The sequence below is a fragment of the Anolis sagrei genome, chromosome 4 (assembly GCF_037176765.1).
Source record: "Anolis sagrei isolate rAnoSag1 chromosome 4, rAnoSag1.mat, whole genome shotgun sequence".
NCBI lineage: Eukaryota > Metazoa > Chordata > Lepidosauria > Squamata > Dactyloidae > Anolis > Anolis sagrei.
The window spans coordinates 2,214,924-2,234,371 of NC_090024.1; the positions used below are offsets into that span (position 1 = coordinate 2,214,924).

The 19,448-nt window shown below is 45.8% G+C and overlaps 1 protein-coding gene and 1 non-coding gene across 2 annotated transcripts in view; one reads left to right on the forward strand and one right to left on the reverse strand.

The window, feature by feature from the left end:
• The window catches only part of WDR97 (WD repeat domain 97), an 89,158-nt gene that overhangs the window by 30,905 nt on the left and 38,805 nt on the right, over positions 1 to 19,448 (forward strand). The window contains exons 14-19 of the mRNA XM_067467204.1: positions 1,364 to 1,429; positions 6,481 to 6,669; positions 6,763 to 6,960; positions 9,483 to 9,650; positions 14,837 to 15,073; positions 18,982 to 19,146. Coding sequence (XP_067323305.1) covers positions 1,364 to 1,429; positions 6,481 to 6,669; positions 6,763 to 6,960; positions 9,483 to 9,650; positions 14,837 to 15,073; positions 18,982 to 19,146 — 1,023 coding nt within the window. The remainder of the gene's footprint in view (positions 1 to 1,363; positions 1,430 to 6,480; positions 6,670 to 6,762; positions 6,961 to 9,482; positions 9,651 to 14,836; positions 15,074 to 18,981; positions 19,147 to 19,448) is intronic.
• Positions 19,183 to 19,255, reverse strand: TRNAW-CCA (transfer RNA tryptophan (anticodon CCA)). The gene has a single exon. It is a non-coding gene; the product is annotated as a tRNA-Trp (tRNA).

The window sequence follows — 19,448 nt, forward strand, 5'->3', positions numbered from 1 at the left end:
AATCCAGATCCTGTTAGTGCTAGCAGAAGTACTGTAAAAACTCAGAATAATGGACTCTGGAGTCGCCAGTAAAAAAAAAAAACAGGTTTCAGCTTTGCTTGAGCAGTTCAGAAACACAACATACATCATCAGTGAGCAGACGCGAAGTAGACAGAACAAAGGAAATGGGAAACGAAAACAAAACTGCAGCTGGCTAGGAGTTATCTCACAGGCACTCCCTAATATTTCACACAGCTAGGAACTCAGGGTCACATTCTCACAGCTCTCTGTGTAAACATACATCCTGGCAATACAACACTATTGCAATCACATTTCTACTACAAGAAATTACATTTAAACATACATCGTACATAAAAATATACACTGACAGATCCAACATAAAGACTTTATTTTCTTATGTTGTTGGGAGAAATTCACAGAAGCAGCCCATCCAACGGGAATCAGTGGCTAGAATCCTGGTAGGGAGTTGGACTCCCCAATACTAGGACTCCCCTAGTATTGGACTCCCCAATACTAGGACTCTATGATTCAAAGCAAAACAAAAAAGGGGATGTGTTTCCCTCTCAGGAGGAAATATGTTTGTTTACCTTCCTGGGAGCACTGAAATGGCAGCGGGGAGGTTTGAGGAAAAGAGACAAAAGAGAGTTCCTGAGGTCTGCAAAAGTACGGTTTATTCTCGGTTGGCGCCAACCGGATATGGACCATGCTGGTGTTCCAGGAAGACAGGGTGATGAACAAAGGAATTACCTTAGTTTATATACCCTTTAAAATAATATGCATACAGCATACAAGCATCACAATGTGCACTTTTATATTGTCTTCAATAGCATATTTTTAACTTCAAGACCTTTTCCATTAAGCACCTTTATCTAAAGAGTTGCTATAGAGGACCATTCTGTACCCCATAGCACCAGAGTGTCTACCACCGGCTACTGATAGCAAGAACTTCCAGCCATCTTAAGATAAGTCCTTCCCCGTACCAAGCCTCTTGATGGCCAGGCTACATCATTAATGTTACGATAAGCCCTGCATGGTACGGGTCTCTTGATATTTGCCAGATGCCTTAGACATTCTTTTCCTAGACCCTGGCCTCTTTCTGGCCTCTAATTTTGCAGCTTTTAGGAAAAGCTAGAGAGGGAGTTCCATAACTGAGGGGCCACCACTGAGAAGGCCCTGTCTCTTGTCCCCGCCAGCTGCGCTTGTGATAGGATTTTCTTCTTTCTTCAGCTTTCCAGCTCAAACACTTATATTTATTACAGAAGTGTTTTGGGTCAATGAAGAATGTTAGCTTTCCAACTCAAACACTCATATTGATCACAAATGGCACTATATGCAAGTGTTGATGCTTCTTTGTTTCCAACAGGAAGCGCCGTTGGTTGTCCCTGAAACCCAAGAAGGAAGGCCCAGTTTGGCTCCCAGAGCCCTGAAGGTGAGCTGAGCAAGATGGCTTCTGGCAGCAATTTCCAGGACCACCCGCGATAAGTGAAAAACCGCGATGTAGGGACACTATATTAGGCTTGGTTGATCAAGAAAAAAAATGGTTCTAAACTCGTTTTGTATATATGGGGTGCTGGCGTTTTGATTTTAAAATTATTTCTCAAATTTTCTTGAAAAAAAAGATCGGAAATAGCAAAAATCTGAATAGCTTCGTTTACTTCGTTAATGGAAGGTGCCCCTCCCCCGTTAGTTTAAAATCTCGCAGTTTCCCTGGCCTCCCTGGCGACAAGCGGCGATGTGGTTTCTCCCAGTGGCTGTCAAGAAGAGCTGGGCGTGGCCACACCCACCTCCTCCCTCTGCCATCCATTGGCCCTTTGCAGTCACCTGGGCATAGCCACGCCCACCTCATTCCCCTGCCATCCATCGCCCTTTGCAGTCACACAGGGAAGGGAAACTGCAAGATTACTTTTAAAATCTTGCAGTTTCCCTTCTCTGTGTGACTGCAAAGGGCGATGGATGGCAGGGGAATGAGGTGGGCGTGGCTACGCCCAGCTCTTCTTGATGGCCACTGGGGTCGTGGCATGGCCACGCCCACCTCACCCTTCCGCATCGCCGCTTGTCGCCAGGGGGGCGAGGGAAACTGCGAGATTGTAAACCTTGACCAGACATACGAAAATAATTCCGAAAAACAGGTAAATTGTTTCAATTCGTTATTACTCCTCACACTATTCCGGCATGGCTCGAAATTGTTTTAAAAGTCATTTAAATACGAATTCATTCCGATTTTAGAAACTTCCGAACCAGATCAACCAAGCCTAATATATATATATGAAATGTCTTGCCCGACTTATTGTGCAAGGGCCATTGCGGCAGTGGGCACTCTCCTGTTGACCATGCAGAAGCCCCCTGTGCGGCAGGAAGTCTCTTGTCGCTTGGCCAGTTGGCCAACCAGTGGCAGGCCCCACCTCAACCCTGGATTGGCCAGGACCAGCTTCTCATCTCACACCAGCAGCCTTTGCAGGGCTGCCCAGGGCCTCCACAGGGCTCAGGGAATAGGTTTTGAGGAAAGGGAGAGGCAAAGAGAGGTCCTGGAGGTCTAAAAGCACGTTTATTTATCCAGCTGGGGCCTGGTGAGGAGTTCTCTCCTAAAAGCACCAGAGCACCTGATCAAGGGGCTGACTGCCTTTTATAGTTTTCAGGTTCAAGCAAACAAAGAACATATGTCTTCATACAATATTGTCATTCCTACGTCATCTTAGCATCGTAAGAATATCAGGTTCTAACTTCCATCATGCAAGAAAGCATGTCTGTGTCTTGCTGATGAGCAAGCATGGCTTATACTCATCAATCAAAGGGCCCTCTCTGACCTGTCAAGAGGTGCTCCTTACTTAGAAGGAAGACACTGGGCCTTTTGTACCAGCCTCTGTGGCTTCTTATCTCTCTATTGGAATGTTCCTCCTCCCTCTTCAGCCCCTTTGAAGACAAGCAGTTTGCTTGTCTGTTAGCATTCTTTCTAAGCAGAGAGAGAGAGCCTGAATGTTCTATACATTAAAGTACATATGATTTTATGCATAAATCAATAAATAAATATCTATATTTCCAATGTCTCCTCATCAGGGCGAGATGGGGAAGCCGGCTCTGGCCGATCCAACCAGTGGATCGGCCAGGGCCAGCTTCCCCATCTCGCCCTGGCAACCATGGAGGCCCAGGGTAGCGCTGCAAAGGCTGCTGGGGTTTGGATGGGAAGCTGGCCCTGGCCGATCCACTGGTTGGATCGGCCAGGGCTGGCTTCCCCACCTCGCCCTAGCAGCCATGGAGCCTGTGGATTCGCTGTTTCGCGGTTAGGGTTTAGAATATTAATTCTAAACCCTAACCGCGAAACAGCAAGTCCGCGGAAAGCGAACTGCATTAAACAGCGAGTCCACGGAAAGCGAACTCCAACTGCATTAACCACCATACTCTAATAACAGTGGCTTAACTCTTTTACAGATGCTTAGGCCAGGGGTATTAACTCTACTATCACTTAAGAGCAGGGGTCCTCAAATTAAGGCCCATGGGCTGGATACAACCCTCCAAGGTCATTTACCTGGCCCTCGCTCAGGGTCAACCTAAGTCTGAAACGACTTGAAAGTACACAACAACAACAACACAACAACAACAACTGTGCAGGTACAACTGCACCAGAAGCTCCAATTTTGTTTGCTTTGCATTTAATGTTTGTTGTAGTCCTAAGTTTCAGGGACTCTGCAGATAGGTGGCTTCTTTTGGCTGCAATCATAGGGCAAGCCACCTGTTAATTATAGTTAGGTTCCCTGATCCCACCCACTTTTTGGGTTTTGGAGGGAATAGGAGCCAGTTTGGGTTCAGTCCACACAGAGAAGCTTTTCTTGCAGGACATAATACCAAGAGCTCCTGTAGAAAGCTTCGTATTCTACAGCTTGGCTGGGGTTATACAGCCCACAGCTTGGCTGGGAGATATACAGCCTAAGGGAATCTGGTCCCACAGCACTCCAGCCAGCCATCACAGAAACCTGAACTTCTTTGTCCTTGGAAGTCTACAAAGCTCTGCTTGGTAAGGGTCACTCGTGGGAGCCAGAAGCAGTTGGTACCGGGTGCAGGGGCTCCACGCCAACAGAGGCAAAGACAGACTGCCCAGATTAGGAGTTAAGGATTTCCCCATTAGTTAAATCACAGTTTATGAAGATAGTGCCTGTTCCCTGTGGACAAGATTGAGAGAGAGCCAATAGACTGTTAAGAAAGCCTTAAAGTACCTGTTTGTTTTCATTAATAAAGAACTTTGTTGAACCTTTAAGCCATCTAAAGACTCTGTTTTAAGGAAATCCAAAGGCCTTTAATCTGAGGCAGCCCCGGCGTCCCGTTGGGCACACAGAATTTATGTCCTGTCTACAGACTTAATGCGCAGGCCCAGCGTGCGACAGCACAACAACTTTATCTCATCAGCCAAAAGTAGGCCCACACTTCCCACTGGAATACTAATAAGTTTATATTTGTTTTAAATTGTTCTTCATTTTAATTATTGTATTGTTTATGTGTGTTTGCACTCCAAATGAGATATGTGCCGTGTGCATAGAAATTCTTTCGCATTATTTTCAAATTATAATCCGGCCCTCCAACAGTTTGAGGGACTGTGACTTGGCCCTCGGTTTAAAACGTTTGAGGACCCCTGACTTAGAGAACTGCCAGGTGATTTCCAAATCCTGGCCCCTTCTACACTACCATATAAAATCCAGTTTATCTGCTTTGGTCTGGATTATATAGCAGTGTAGACTCATGTAATCCAGTTCCAAGCAGATTATTTATTTTTTATTTATCGTGTCATCAGCAACCATACCATTGTATTACATTTCTAACAGAACAAAACAAACACAGAGATTTTTGCAAACTTGGTAGATTGATTAAATGTCCTTTTGTCCAAGATTTTGCAAACTTGGTAGTTGATTAAATGTCGTTTGACCAGTCTCTGGCCCCTTGGAGTGCCTCTGGTGTTGCCGCAAGAAGGTCCTCCCTTGTGCATCATGTGGCAGGGCTCAGGGTACATTGCAGCAGGTGGTCAGCGGTTTGCTCTTCTCCACACTCGCATGTCGAGGATTCCACTTTGTGGCCCCATTTCCTAAGGTTGGCTCTGCATCTTGTGGTGCCAGAGCGCAGTCTGTTCAGCGCCTTCCAAGTCGCCCAGTCCTCCGTGTGCCCAGGGGGGAGTCTTTCATCTGATATCACCCATGGATTGAGGTTCTGGGTTTGAGCCTGCCACTTTTGGACTCTCGCTTGCTGAGGTGTTCCAGAGAGTGTCTCTGTAGATCTTAGAAAACTATTTCTAGATTTAAGTCGTTGACGTGCTGGCTAATATCCAAACAGGGGATGAACTGGAGATGTCTCTGCCTTGGTCCTTTCACTATTGGCTGCTACTTCCCGGCGGATGTCAGGTGGTGCAATACCGGCTAAGCAGTGTAATTTCTCCAGTGGTGTGGGGCGCAGACGCCCCTTGATAATGCGGCATGTCTCATTAAGTGCCACATCCACTGTTTTAGCGTGGTGAGATGTGTTCCACACTGGGCATGCATACTCAGCAGCAGAGTAGCATAGCGCAAGGGCAGATGTCTTCACTGTATCTGGTTGTGATCCCCAGGTTGTGCCAGTCAGCTTTCGTATGATATTGTTTCTAGCACCCACTTTTTGCTTGATGTTCAGGCAGTGCTTCTTGTAGGTCAGAGCACAGTCCAGGGTCACTCCCAGAGATTTGGGTGCGCTGCAAGGCTCCAGTGGGATCCCTTCCCGGGTAATCCTCAGAGCTCGGGATGCTTGTCTGTTCTTAAGGTGAAAGGCACATGCCTGTGTTTTAGATGGGTTAGGGATCAGCTGGTTTTCCCTGTAATAGGCAGTAAGAGCACCTAGAGCTTCGGAGAGCTTCTTTTCAACCATCTCAAAGCTCCCTGCTTGAGTGGTGATGGCACGATCATCAGCATAGATGAAGCTCTCTGTCCCTTCTGGCAGTGGCTGGACATTTGTGTAGATGTTGAACATGGATGGAGCAAGCACGCTCCCCTGAGGCAGGCCGTTCTTCTGTTTCCGCCATCTGCTTCTCTGGCCCTGGAACTCAACAAAGAAGCTCCTGTTTGGTAGCTGATTTCCTTGCGCGGCGATGGCACAATCATCAGCATAGCTGAAACTCTCTGTCCCTTCTGTCCGTGGCTGGTCATTTGTGTAGATGTTGAACATGGATGGAGCAAGCACGCTCCCCTGAGGCAGGCCGTTCTTCTGTTTCCGCCATCTGCTTCTCTGGCCCTGGAACTCAACAAAAAAGCTCCTGTTTTGTAGCAGGTTTCCTATGAGGCGGGTGAGGTGGTCGTCCTTTGTGATATATATTTTTTGTGGAATGTATAATAATGTGGAATATCTGCTTTGATGATCTGGATTATATGGTGGTGGCAAAGGGTTGATGCATCTTCACTTCCAACAGGTTTTTATTTCCAGGTTATTCCTTTTGCCTGGAATTGTGACCCTCTTTGGCCTTTCCACTTTCAGGACGAGAAGGAGGGAAGACCTTCCCAAGCAGACCCTTCCCACGCATCCCCTTCCCACGCAGCCCCTTCCCAAGGAGCCCCTTCTCGAATCTCCTCTTCCCAAGGAGCCCCACAGATCCTGTTAAGCGACACCACTGTGTCAAGGACAGAGTCAACCTCCGAAGCCAGAGAAGCCCAAGCAAGGGAGCAGGTGAGCACACCTGGGCAGGAGGAGCTGGCGACACAGCCCTCTTTGCTCCTGGGAGCAGGTGAGACTCACCCTGTGATATGTGGCTCCTTCCAGGTGGACATCATGATGAAGGAGATGTTCTACAAAGAGAAGGACCTCCTGCCGCTCCTCCATGACTCTACTATGAGGAGTCCGCCGCCTTTCAAAGCACAGAAGAAGGCGACTCCGGTGGACCCAAAGGCTGTGGCTCAAGGCCTTTTGATCACCACCAAGGACTCCAAGGAAGGGATGACCAAGCCTCTCAGGACGAAGGTGAGAAGGAAGAGGGGAAGCCATGGGATCTGAGAGCTGGGAGGGACCCCAAGGGCCAGCCAGTTCAACCCCCTGCCACACAGAAAGACACAGTTCAAGCTCTCCCAACAGATGGCCATATAGTCTCTGCTTATAAGCCTCCAGAGAAGGAGGCTCCACCAGACTCCCAGGCAGCAGCATATTTCATGGTCAAACGGCTCTAACTGTTAGGAAGTTCTCCATAATCTCCATAGAATCATAGAATCATAGAATCAAAGAGTTGGAAGAGACCTCATGGGCCATCCAGTCCAACCCCATTGTGCCAAAAAGCAGGAATATTGCATTCAAATCACCCCTGACAGATGGCCATCCAGCCTCTGTTTAAGAGCTTCCAAAGAAGGAGCCTCCACCACACTCCGGGGCAGAGAGTTCCACTGCTGATCGGCTCTCACACTTAGGAAGTTCTTCCTAATGTTCAGATGGAATCTCCTCTCTTGTAGTTTGAAGCCATTGTTCTATTGCGTCCTAGTCTCCAAGGAAGCAGAAAACAAGCTTGCTCCCTCCTCCTCCTCCCTGTGGCTTCCTCTCACATATTTATACATGGCTATCATATCTCCTCTCAGCCTTCTCTTCTTCAGGCTAAACATGCCCAGTTCCCTAAGCCGCTCCTCATAGGGCTTGTTCTCCAGACCCTTGATCATTTGAGTTGCCCTCCTCTGGACACATTCCAGCTTGTCAATATCTCTCTTGAATTGTGGTGCCCAGAATTGGACACAATATTCCAGGTGTGGTCTAACCAAAGCAGAATAGAGGGCTAGCATTACTTCCTTAGATCTAGACACTATGCTCCTATTGATGCAGGCCAAAATCCCAATCTCCATAGACCTCACATCCTGTTGTTTTTATTGTTGTATTTGGGCTCGGCCTCTTGTAAGCCGCACCGAGTCCTTCAGGAGATGGTAGCGGGGTACAAATAAAGGATTATTATTATTATTGTATTGTCGAAGGCTTTCATGGCCAGAATTACTCAGTTCTTGTGGGTTTTTTCGGGCTATATGGCCATGTTCTAGAGGCATTTCTCCTGACGTTTCGTCTGCATCTATGGCAAGCATCCTCAGAGGTGAGGACCTCACCTCTGAGGATGCTTGCCATAGATGCAGGCGAAACGTCAGGAGAAATGCCTCTAGAACATGGCCATATAGCCCGAAAAACCCACAAGAACTGAGTATTATTATTATTATTATTATTATTATCCTCTGCTTACTTGCTTACTTACTTACTTACTTACTTACTTACTTAGGCGATCCCTCGTTGGACGAGTAAGATGGTCTTCCATGATGGGTTTCCTTGTGGGTTCGCAGGTGGCTGTGGAGCTCTATTCTTGACCCGCATCTTCTCCCACAGTGAGGGCATTGGTTTCCAGGTGGAAGGCGGTCCCGGTCGGGGTTGGCTTGACGCGCCTTCCTCCTGGCACGTTTCTCACTTTCACCCTCCACTCATGCCTCCTCGAATTCTGCAGCGCTGCTGGTCACAGCTGACCTCCAGCTGGAGCTCTCAAGGGCCAGGGCTTCCCAGTTCTCAGTGTCTATGCCAGAGTTTTAAAGGTTGGCTTTGAGGCCATCTTTAAATCTCTTTTCCTGTCCACCAATGTTCCGTTTTCCATTCTTAAGTTCAGAGTAGAGCAACTGCTTTGGGAGACGGTGGTCAGGCATCCGGACAACGTGACCGGCCCAGCAGAGTTTATGGCAGAGGACCATCACTTCAATGCTGGTGGTCTTTGCTTCCTCCAGCATGCTGACATTTGTCCGCCTGTCTTCCCAAGAGATTTGCAGGATTTTCCGAAGGCAGCGCTGATGGAATCGTTCCAGGAGTTGCATGTGACATCTGTAGACAGTCCACGTTTCGCAGGCATAGAGCAGGGTTGGGAGGACAATAGCTTTATAGACAAGCACCTTGGTCTCCCTACAGATATCCCGTAGGATGTCCCGTATTATCCTCTGAGGATGCTTGCCATATATGCAGGCGAAACATCAGGAGATGTTTCGCCTGCATCTATGAAGGCCTGCATCCTTCTAGAACATGGTCATATAGCCCAAAAAACCTACAACAACCCAGTTCTCCATAATGTTTGGGCGGAATCTCTTTTCCTGTCATTTGAATCCATGGCTCCATGGTGTCCCAGTCTCTGGAGGGCAGTAAACAAGCGTGCCCCCTTCTCCTCAATGGGACATCTATCCAAATATCCAAACCCTATCTAAGAAACTAGAGTAGAAGGTGGTCTCTACAATGCAATTTTCTGAATTGGCGTCCCACAGAACCCCAGGAACAGGCCTAAAAGACCAATAAATTGTTTTTGTTGGTAATAATAGTAACAATATTAATAATAATTCTTCAAATATGTGCCTGTTGCAAGCTGTGGTTGCCCATCAGGAGAGAAAGCTCCACACATCTGTCTGCAGGAATCCCATCCTGTGCGAGCCACTCTTAAGCTAACACAGGTATGGATCCACCTCAACCAGGATTCTTTGCCTTATTTTCCTCAGTATGAAAGCCACTTAGATGTGATTACGGAAACCAAACCCAAGCCTCTGGAGCCTCCGGTGCCTTTGGTGCCTCCAGTGCCTCCAGTGCCTTTGGTGCCTCCAGTGCCTCCAGTCTCTGAGCCTTCGGCACCACCTGTGCCTCGCAGTCCATCCACGAAGAGTGGGAAGGTAGGGCTGCAAGCATGCACCTTTTAATGTCCTCCAACCCCTTCCTTCCCTTTGCCCTGCCCCCCCAACTGCATATTGAATTTCTTGTGACACAAAAGGAGATCTCAGTTCCAATCAACCGGGGCTGTGATAAATATGATATGGGGATTGCATGAAATTTTATGACAGTATGATTGGGACTTATTTATTTACTTTATTTGTATACCGCTGTTCTCAGCCCTTAGGCGACTCACAGCGGTTAACAAGAACAGTAAAAATTCAATGCTATCAACACACGGTATAAAAAACAGTTAACATCATAACATATTATAGAAAAGTATACAATTAACAACAATATACAATTAACACCAATAGCCATTCACTAGCGTCTCATCACTAAAAACATGATCCAGATCCGTTATCCATTGTTCCATTCCTATGTTCATTACATTCATTGCAGTGACTATTCGAACGCCTGCTCAAACAACCAGGTTTTCACTTTTTTGCGGAATACCATTAGTGATGGAGCTAGTCTAATGTCCGTGGGAAGGGCGTTCCACAACCGCAGGGCCACCACCGAGAAGGCCCTATCTCTCGTCCCCGCCAGCCGTGCCTGTGAGGCAGGCAGACTCGAGAACAGGGCCTCCCCGGAAGATCTCAAAGTCCTGGTGGGTTCATAGGCAGAGATGCGGTCGGATAGGTAGCTTGGGCCAGAACCATTTAGGGCTTTAAAGGCCAACGCCAGCACTTTGAATTGAGCCCGGTAGCAAATCGGTAGCCAGTGGAGTTGGCGCAGCAGGGGGGTTGTATGCTCCCTGCGCTCCGCTCCTGTTAGTATCATGGCTGCCGAGTGTTGGACTAGTTGGAGCTTCCGAGCTGTCTTCAAAGGCAACCCCACGTAGAGAGCGTTGCAGTAGTCTAAACGGGATGTAACCAGAGCGTGGACTACCGTGGCCAAGTCAGACTTCCCAAGGTACGGGCGCAGTTGGCGCACAAGCTTTAGCTGTGCGAATGCTCCCCTGGTCACCGCCGAAACCTGGGGTTCCAGGCTCAGCGATGAGTCCAGGGTCACACCCAAGCTGCGAACCTGCGTCTTCAGGGGGAGTGGGACCCCGTCCAACACAGGTTGTAACCCTATGCCCTGTTCGGCCTTGCAACTGACCAGGAGGACCTCTGTCTTGTCTGGATTCAATTTCAATTTGTTCGCCCTCATCCAGACCGTCACAGCGGCCAAGCACCGGTTCAGGACCTCGACAGCCTCCTTAGTATGCCATACAACACACATTCAATGCCACACAACACACATTCAGCAAATAATACATATACATATGCATTAAAACTGCTAAAACATTTCAACATTAAAAACATTAAAATCACGTAATCCAATATCATAATCCAAGGGTGTCCCAGTTATCCCTACACCATTCCGTGTTCCCTTATTGCACTGATAGATCATCCAAAAGCTTGGTCCCTGAAGAAAAGGCAAGATGTTCTGTTGGTTGTTTATGTATGTCACAGAATCAATATAAGTCACTTATAGGAGCTAGAGATGCTATCCTAAGAAACAAGGCAAGGAAAACTACAAAAAGTGAAAAAAAATCTGAACTGTAATTAAAAGTTGCTGATGAGAACTGCTGACATCAATGGCCAGAGACGAATGATTAACTCTGTGGTGGAAAACAACATGTTTACATTACCAGAGACAATGATTCTTTTAAGTTAAGGGAGTCAACATAGCGGCTCCTTATGTTAAGAAGGGAAACCAACATCAGTTAAGGAAGTCAAACAAGGCTTCTTATGAAGGAAACCTAATTATCAGTTAAAGAAGGAAAGTCAACATCTGTCCGGAACTGATGGAGTCAGCATGTTTTAGCTCAGTGTTTCTCAACCTTCCTAATGCCGCGGCCCCTTAATACAGTTCCTCATGTTGTGGTGACCCCCAACCATAACATTATTCTCATTGTTACTTCATAACTGTAATTTTGCTACAGTTATGACTCATAAATATCTGATATGCAGGATGTATTTTTATTCACTGGACCAAATTTGGCAAAAATACCCCATTTGCCAAAATGCCCCATATGGGGTTGGGGAAGATTGATTTTGTCATTTGGGAGTTGTAGTTGTTGGGATTTATAGTTAAGAGAATTCTGAACTTCATCAGCAATGGAACTGAACCACACAGAACTCCCACGACCAACAGAAAATACTGGAAGGGTCTGGTGGGCATTGATCTTGAGCTTGGGAGTTGTAGTTCACTGTGGACTCAATCAATGATGGGTCTGGACCAAACTTGGCACGAACACTCAATATGCCCAAATGCGAGCACTGGTGGAGTTTGGCGAAAATAGACTTGACATTTGGGAGTTGTAGTTGCTGAGATTTATAGTTCACCTACAATCAAAGAGCATTCTGAACCCCACCAACCATAGAATTGGGCCAACTTCCCACACAAAACCCCCATGACCAACAGAAAATACTGTGGTTTCTCATTATCTTTGGCGACCCCTCTGATATCCTCTCGTGACCCCCACAGGGGTCCCGACCCCCCAGGTTGAGAAACACTGTTTTAGCTGGAAAACAACTTGTCGTTCATTTACAAATTTTGGAGCAACATCAGCAGAAATATGCTATATAGGGGTCAATTTAGTATTCCAAAATTGTGGCAGACAGGTGGAGTCTGGTCCATCTTCTTCAATGGGTGGAGAGAGATGTTGTATTTGCAGAATGGCAGGTTTTCAGGGAATGCAATCTGGCTTTCTTCCACTTCCATGCATTGCTTATTTAAAAATAGTTCCTTATCTCTTCTGGCTAACCTCTGGAATTGTGCATTTAACTGGGCATATCTCCCCTTATCCCTGTTTCCTTTTGCTTTCCTCCTTTCTTGGGCTACTTCCAGTGTCTCAGCAGACAACCATTTTGCCTTCTTGGTTTTCTTTTTCTTTGGGACGTACTTTGTTGCCGCCTCCTGAACAATGTCGCGGACTTCTGTCCATAGTTCTTCTGGGACTCTGTTTACTAAATCTAGTCCTTCAAATCTGTTCTTCACTTCCACTGTATATTCGCTAGGAATGTTAGGACAAGAGACCTCTTCCAGAAAATTAGAAACATTGGAGGTAAATTTCAGGCAAAAATTGGTATGATAAGAAACAAAGATGGCAGGGACCTAACAGAAGCTGAAGAGATCAAGAGAAGGTGGCGAGACTATACAGAAGATCTGTATAGGAAGGATAATAATATCGAGGATAGTTTTGACGGTGTGGTGAATGAATTAGAACCAGACATCCTGAGGAGTGAGGTGGAATGGGCCTTAAGAAGCATTGCTAACAACAAGGCAGCAGGAGACGACGGGATCCCAGCTGAACTGTTTAAAATCTTAAAAGATGATGCTGTCAAGGTGATGCATGCCATTTGCCAGCAAATATGGAAAACACAAGAATGGCCATCAGACTGGAAAAAATCAACTTATATCCCCATACCAAAAAAGGGAAATGCGAAAGACTGCTCAAACTTCCGTACAGTGGCCCTTATTTCTCATGCCAGTAAGGTAATGCTCAAGATCCTGCAAGGAAGACTCCAGCTAGACATGGAGCGAGAGTTGCCAGATGTTCAAGCTGGGTTCAGAAAAGGCAGAGGAACCAGAGACCAGATTGCCAATATCCGCTGGATAATGGAGAAAGGCAGGGAGTTTCAGAAAAACATCTACTTCTGCTTCATTGACTATTCTAAAGCCTTTGACTGTGTGGATCATAATAAATTGTGGCAAGTTCTTAGTGGGATGGGCATCCCAAGCCCCCTTCCCTCTCTCCTGAGGAATCTGTACAAGGACCAAGTAGCAACAGTCAGAACTGACCACGGAACAGGAGACGGGTTCAAGATTGGGAAAGGCGTACGGCAAGGCTGCATCCTCTCACCCAACCTTTTTAACTTGTATGCAGAACACATCATGCGATGTGCGGGGCTGGATGAATGCAAGGCTGGGGTTAAGATTGCTGGAAGAAACATTAACAACCTCAGATATGCAGATGACACCACCCTGATGGCCGAAAGCGAGGAGGAGCTGAGGAGCCTTCTAATCAAGGTGAAAGAAGAAAGCGCAAAAGCCGGGTTGCAGCTAAACGTCAAAAAAACCAAGATTATGGCAACAAGAATGATTGACAACTGGAAAATAGAGGGAGAAACCGTGGAGGCCGTGACAGACTTTGTATTTCTAGGGGCAAAGATTACTGCAGATGCAGACTGTAGCCAGGAAATCAGAAGACGCTTACTTCTTGGGAGAAGAGCAATGTCCAGTCTCGATAAAATAGTGAAGAGTAGAGACATCAGACTGGCAACCAAGATCCATTGCCTAGTCAAAGCCATGGTATTCCCTGTAGTCACCTACGGATGTGAGAGCTGGACCTTAGGGAAGGCTGAGCGAAGGAAGATCGATGCTTTTGAGCTGTGGTGTTGGAGGAAAGTGCTGAGAGTGCCTTGGACTGCGAGAAGATCCAACCAGTCCATCCTCCAGGAAATAAAGCCCGACTGCTCACTGGAGGGAAAGATACTAGAGACAAAGTTGAAGTACTTTGGCCACATCATGAGGAGACAGGAAAGCCTAGAGAAGACAATTATGCTGGGGAAAGTGGAAGGCAAAAGGAAGAGGGGCCGACCAAGGGCAAGATGGATGGATGGCATCCTTGAAGTGACTGGACTGACCTTGAGGGAGCTGGGGGTGGTAACGGCTGACAGGGAGCTCTGGCGTGGGCTGGTCCATGAGGTCACGAAGAGTCGGAGACGACTGAACGAATGAACAACAACAACAACAATCTGGCTTTCGTGCAGGTCTCTTTTCCAGGAGAAGGAAGAAGAGATGGTAATGTATGCATGATGAGGAGTGAATGTGTATATGTGTGTGAATGCTGAGTAAAATGTAATATCCCCATTGTTGTGTACCTAATGTAGTAGACATAGTCTGCGTATGCCTACTTTCTTTCTCGGTATTGGTCTGTGAAATACTCTGAACCTTTCAAATCTTTTTAATGCTTTTTAAAGTATTCATGACAGAGTGTCCAGGGAGCAGCCCAGTTCTCTGTTTCAATTGTGTGTTTCATTTTCTGGCATTTTGGAAACACAACAACAGAAGTAAGGCCAAGTGAGACTAGACCTTATTTTGGGGGTTCCAAGGGTCAGCTTGAACCATCTCTCCCCTTGCATCCTGTGCTTAGATCATTGTCTTCAAGGAGCCATCAAGCATTGCCTTCAAGGAGCCACAGTCAACGGCTATCGCCAGTCGAGAGAAGCAACGGTCGTTTTCGCCAGTCGGGAGTACTGTGTCCCCACAGCGCAGTGGCAGCCGGTCCCCTTCGCGCATGAAGAGCCACTCCTCCGAAATCATTAAGGGCTTCTTCCCAGAGAGACCGTCCTCGAGCGCGCAGTGGAAGGACATGCCACTGCCCCTGAAGGTTCGGGGTTAATGCTGTGGGGCAGGGTTGGGTGGATTGCAAATCTCCTCTTTTGGAGGGTGCCAACTATTAAGATCACCAGGGTTGAGGGTATATCACATCCCACCTGCTAACACCAGTATAAAGGATCTTACGGACTTATATACTATTCTAAATCACGCCGCTGCCACCACTGTAAAGAATTAAGGGCTGCCTTATTATGAATCACACTACTTACCACACTATTATTCAAAAGGGGGATTACCTTGTTACGATATACTGGTGGCAAGTAGTGTGATTCACTACGATATGATGTGAGAGGTGTGTGTTGGTAGAGTGAACACTGCTTCAGTCTTCTTTTGGTTTATTTGCTGCCACCACCCAAGCTGCCTTAGGATTTTAAAATGCGTTTCAGTTGAGATTAACTTCACAATTCAGCAGCAGATCAGTTGCACAACTTCAGCGCTTTTCAGTAGCTTCTTCCTGCACAGTATTTTCAGTCAACTGCTCCCACAGCCTGCAGTCACTCTGGAACCTTTTACAGACACTTGAGCACATGCCCGGCCATTGTCAGTTTTACTATTGTTTTCCCCCTCCAATCTAGATGACACTACAAACTTACCACAGCACACAGTTACATCTTGTCTTAGCAGACAGGTTCTTTTAATCAATTACATAGAGCCTTCGACGAACAGCATCACAGCACAAGGAGAGAGAGAATACACTGTACATGACTTCCTTATATACAATTCTATACAATTACACATAGCAATCTCTGATTGGTTCCCAGCTCATTAACTTAACTCAGACCCAGGATTACATCATTCACAATCACCTGGACTAGACCAGAACACATTCCCCAAATGAATCCCTATGTGCAGTTAATGCATAACTCAGCATTTCCAATAGAAGCCCATTAGCAGTGCATGACTCAGCTATATTACATTACAATACATTGTAAAACCTGAGTTTCTGAGGTAACCTTTTCCCTTCCCTGCCAACCCAGCAATCCTTTAGCTCCCAGAAATGACTGTGATATTAGGATGTTAAAGAAACTAGAATTATCCCACAGGATTGATTAACAATAGAGGCTTCTTCAAAAGTTGAACAGAGAAAATATTTATTTATAAGAACGAACAAACAACAGACTTCTTCTTTTAAGAAGCACAAAAGTTTAACTTGTTACTAATGTACGATGTCTTAATGGTTTCTTTTTTAAAAAGTTACTTGACTTGGTTACAAACAAAATCCTTCACTCTACTTCAACGAAAATAGCAGTGAGTCCCAGACTAACCTAACTCAGGCTGTCTTCAGGGCAATTAGCCAATTCTAACCAGAGTACAGCTAATTTACTCCACCTAGAGAGCAATCCCCTTGTGTTTTCACCCACAAGTAAATCAGGAGGCTATTTTATTTATTTATTTATTTATTTATTTACAGCTTTTATATTCTGCCCTTCTCACCCGCAGGGGACTCAGGGCAGATTACAGTGTACACATATATGGCAAACATTCAATGCCAATTTTTGACATACAAACATATACAGACATAGACAGAGGCTATTTAACTTTTTCTGGCCGCCAGGGAAGCTGTCGCTTTCATCGTCCATCTGCAACATTGATGAAGCACTTCCGCATTCCCCACATGCTTCCCCGCTGGAATGCTTTGCTGGAGTCTTCTTTATGACCTCATAAATCAGTTAATTTAGCCTCCCCACACTTTTAAGGTTGTACCTAATTTTCCTACTTGACAGATACAACTGTCTTTCGGGTTGCAAAGGTCGACAACAGGCTACACACAATTGGTTGGAAACCCACTCCAACCCGGGCTGGCTTCGAACTCATGACCTTTTGGTCAGAGTGATCTTAATGCAGCTGACACTCAGCCAGCTGCGCCACAATCTCAGCTACTTGACCCTTCTGGCCAATTATGCAGCCATGCCTGTCACAAACGCTCTCTTTCAGAAAAACCTAGTCTCAAAAGTACCTCTTCTTTCTTCAGTTCCCAAATCCCAACTCCTCTTCTCTCTTAGAAGCTGACACTTTTTCCCTCCCAAGACTTGGCTCCTCCCATCTGCTCTAGCCAATCCCAGGAGACCTCCAGCTCCTCCCATCTTCCAACTTTCCCCTCTCAAGATGTCTGCCTCCCTGGCTTACACTCACAACATGGAGGTTTGCCTTACTGCTATCCCAGGCTTCTCCTTTGGCCTACAAGGTAAGAGTCATTACACCAACCATAGCATGACACACACATGACAAGGATGGAGATGGATTACGGATGCAGAGAAATCATGGCAAAGATGACAGAGGTCCACATGGCAAAGAGGAAGTGCACATTCAGGCCACTCCCATTTTCACCTCCAGGAACCACAGGAAACGATGCAGTCCCAGTCACATGGTTATGACTTGGCTGTCCCTCTAGGATCACATCTTCTCTTGTTTTAGCCCTGCTATGAACACATGTGCATTAGATTGTATTTTTCCGCACACTGGAAATACATGCAGTGCATTCTCATCTAATACAGCATTTTTCTACCTGACAGTCCAGACAGACATCATTCATAGCAACACTCCTTTTAAGCACTCTTAAATCTTGGAATCTCAGGAGATTTATAGGGGGGAATGAGCCAATTCTCTATTAATATTTAGAGCTATTTATTATGTGCAGTCAGGTTGAGTCTACCTCAAGCATGAGCAAACTTTGGCTCTCCTCCAGGTTTCTTGGGCTTAAACTCCCACAATTCCTAGCAACTAGTAGACTGTTAGGAATTGTGGGAGTTGAAGTCCAAAACACCTGGATGGCTGAAGTTTGCCCATGCCTTGTCTACCTTCTCCAAAATACAGTACCTGGAATCAAGAGTTCTGGTCCCCCCCCCCCCAAGATTTTCTATTAATGCTTAAGACTATTTATTATATGTAGTGTAGATATATAAATCAGTTCTCCCTTATCCGAATATTTTGGATTATTTCAGATTATTTATTATTTGCAGTCACAGATATACAGGTTGAGTCTCTATTATCCAAATTGCTTGGGACCAGAAGTTATTTGTTTTGTTTTGTTTTTCAGATTCTTTATTAATGTTTAAGACCATTTATTATATGCAATCATAGATATACAGGTTGATTTTCTCATATCCATAACAACAACAACAACAACAACAACAACAATTTTATGTATTATTCTCCTTACAGCTTGAGGTGGCTTGAGTTAAAATACATCATATATTAAACATATTTCTATAAAAACATATTAAAATACACGGAACAAAGATTACAATAGCCATTGAATGTGAATTTAAAATCATAGTTAAAAACCATGGGTGTGGGTGCGACTATTACATGAGGAAAAAAGTTCTGTTGGTTTTTCGAATAAATAAAATGCCTTACCTCTGAAAGGGAATGAGAAGAAGGGATGATCCAGCCTCAAATAAACAGTTATGTTTCTGTTTGTTTGCTATTTTCAGCTGCCTTTCCTTGGAGGAAGAGGAAGGAATAGTCCCCTTTCCTCCCTTCCTTCTTTCTCTGAAGGCAAGGCAGTTTGCGAAACCTGAAATAGAGTTCTTTGGAGGAAAGAGAGAAGAGCAGAGCTCCAGAGAACCCCATTTCATCATTTTGAAAATGCCTTGCCTTCAGAGAACGAAGGAAGGAAGGAAGTAACCCCAAATAGCTCTGCGACTATTATGTGAGGAACACAAAATTAACAATTTTGTCAGTCCAAAAATGGGGGATGGCGACTATTATGCAATGAAACACAGTAGATATTGCTATTGGGGAAAATATAGTCTCCTCAGCTGCCTGCTTCACTTTCCTTCAACTAGGAAGAAGTCCAAGGGTGATGTGGCTTGGTAACACAGCAACGTGGCTTTGCAAAAAGGTCAAAATTCGCCCCAAAAGTGTTCAGTTTCTGACTTCAGCCCCATTACCCCACAGAGTCATCAGAGCATGCCGCTACCCAGGATTGCCTCTGGATTCGTGCCCAATTCAGTGGTTTCCCAGCAGCTCCACAGCCAGGAAGAGCTGGAGGCGATGAGGAGGAGAAAGGAGGAAGAGGAGGAAGACGAGGAGAGGATTATGGAGATCACAGGGCCCATGGAGGTAAGGTGAAGAGGAAATGGGTAAAATGAACCCACGCAACCCAGATGGGACTTGAACCCACAATCCCCAGCTCTGGAGGCTGATGCCTTATCCATTAGGCCACTGGGCCATCCCTTGAGTATCATTCATTATCCAATTTGTAAACACAGTTATCTTCTAATGCATCACTTATTTCACCCATACACCACCTACTAAAACTAATTCCTCCACCTGAAACCAATAATCCTAAATTAAAATTATTTGAAAGTTAGAATGGATTTCCCACTTTCCATATTAAAGACATACAATGAAAATATTCTTGC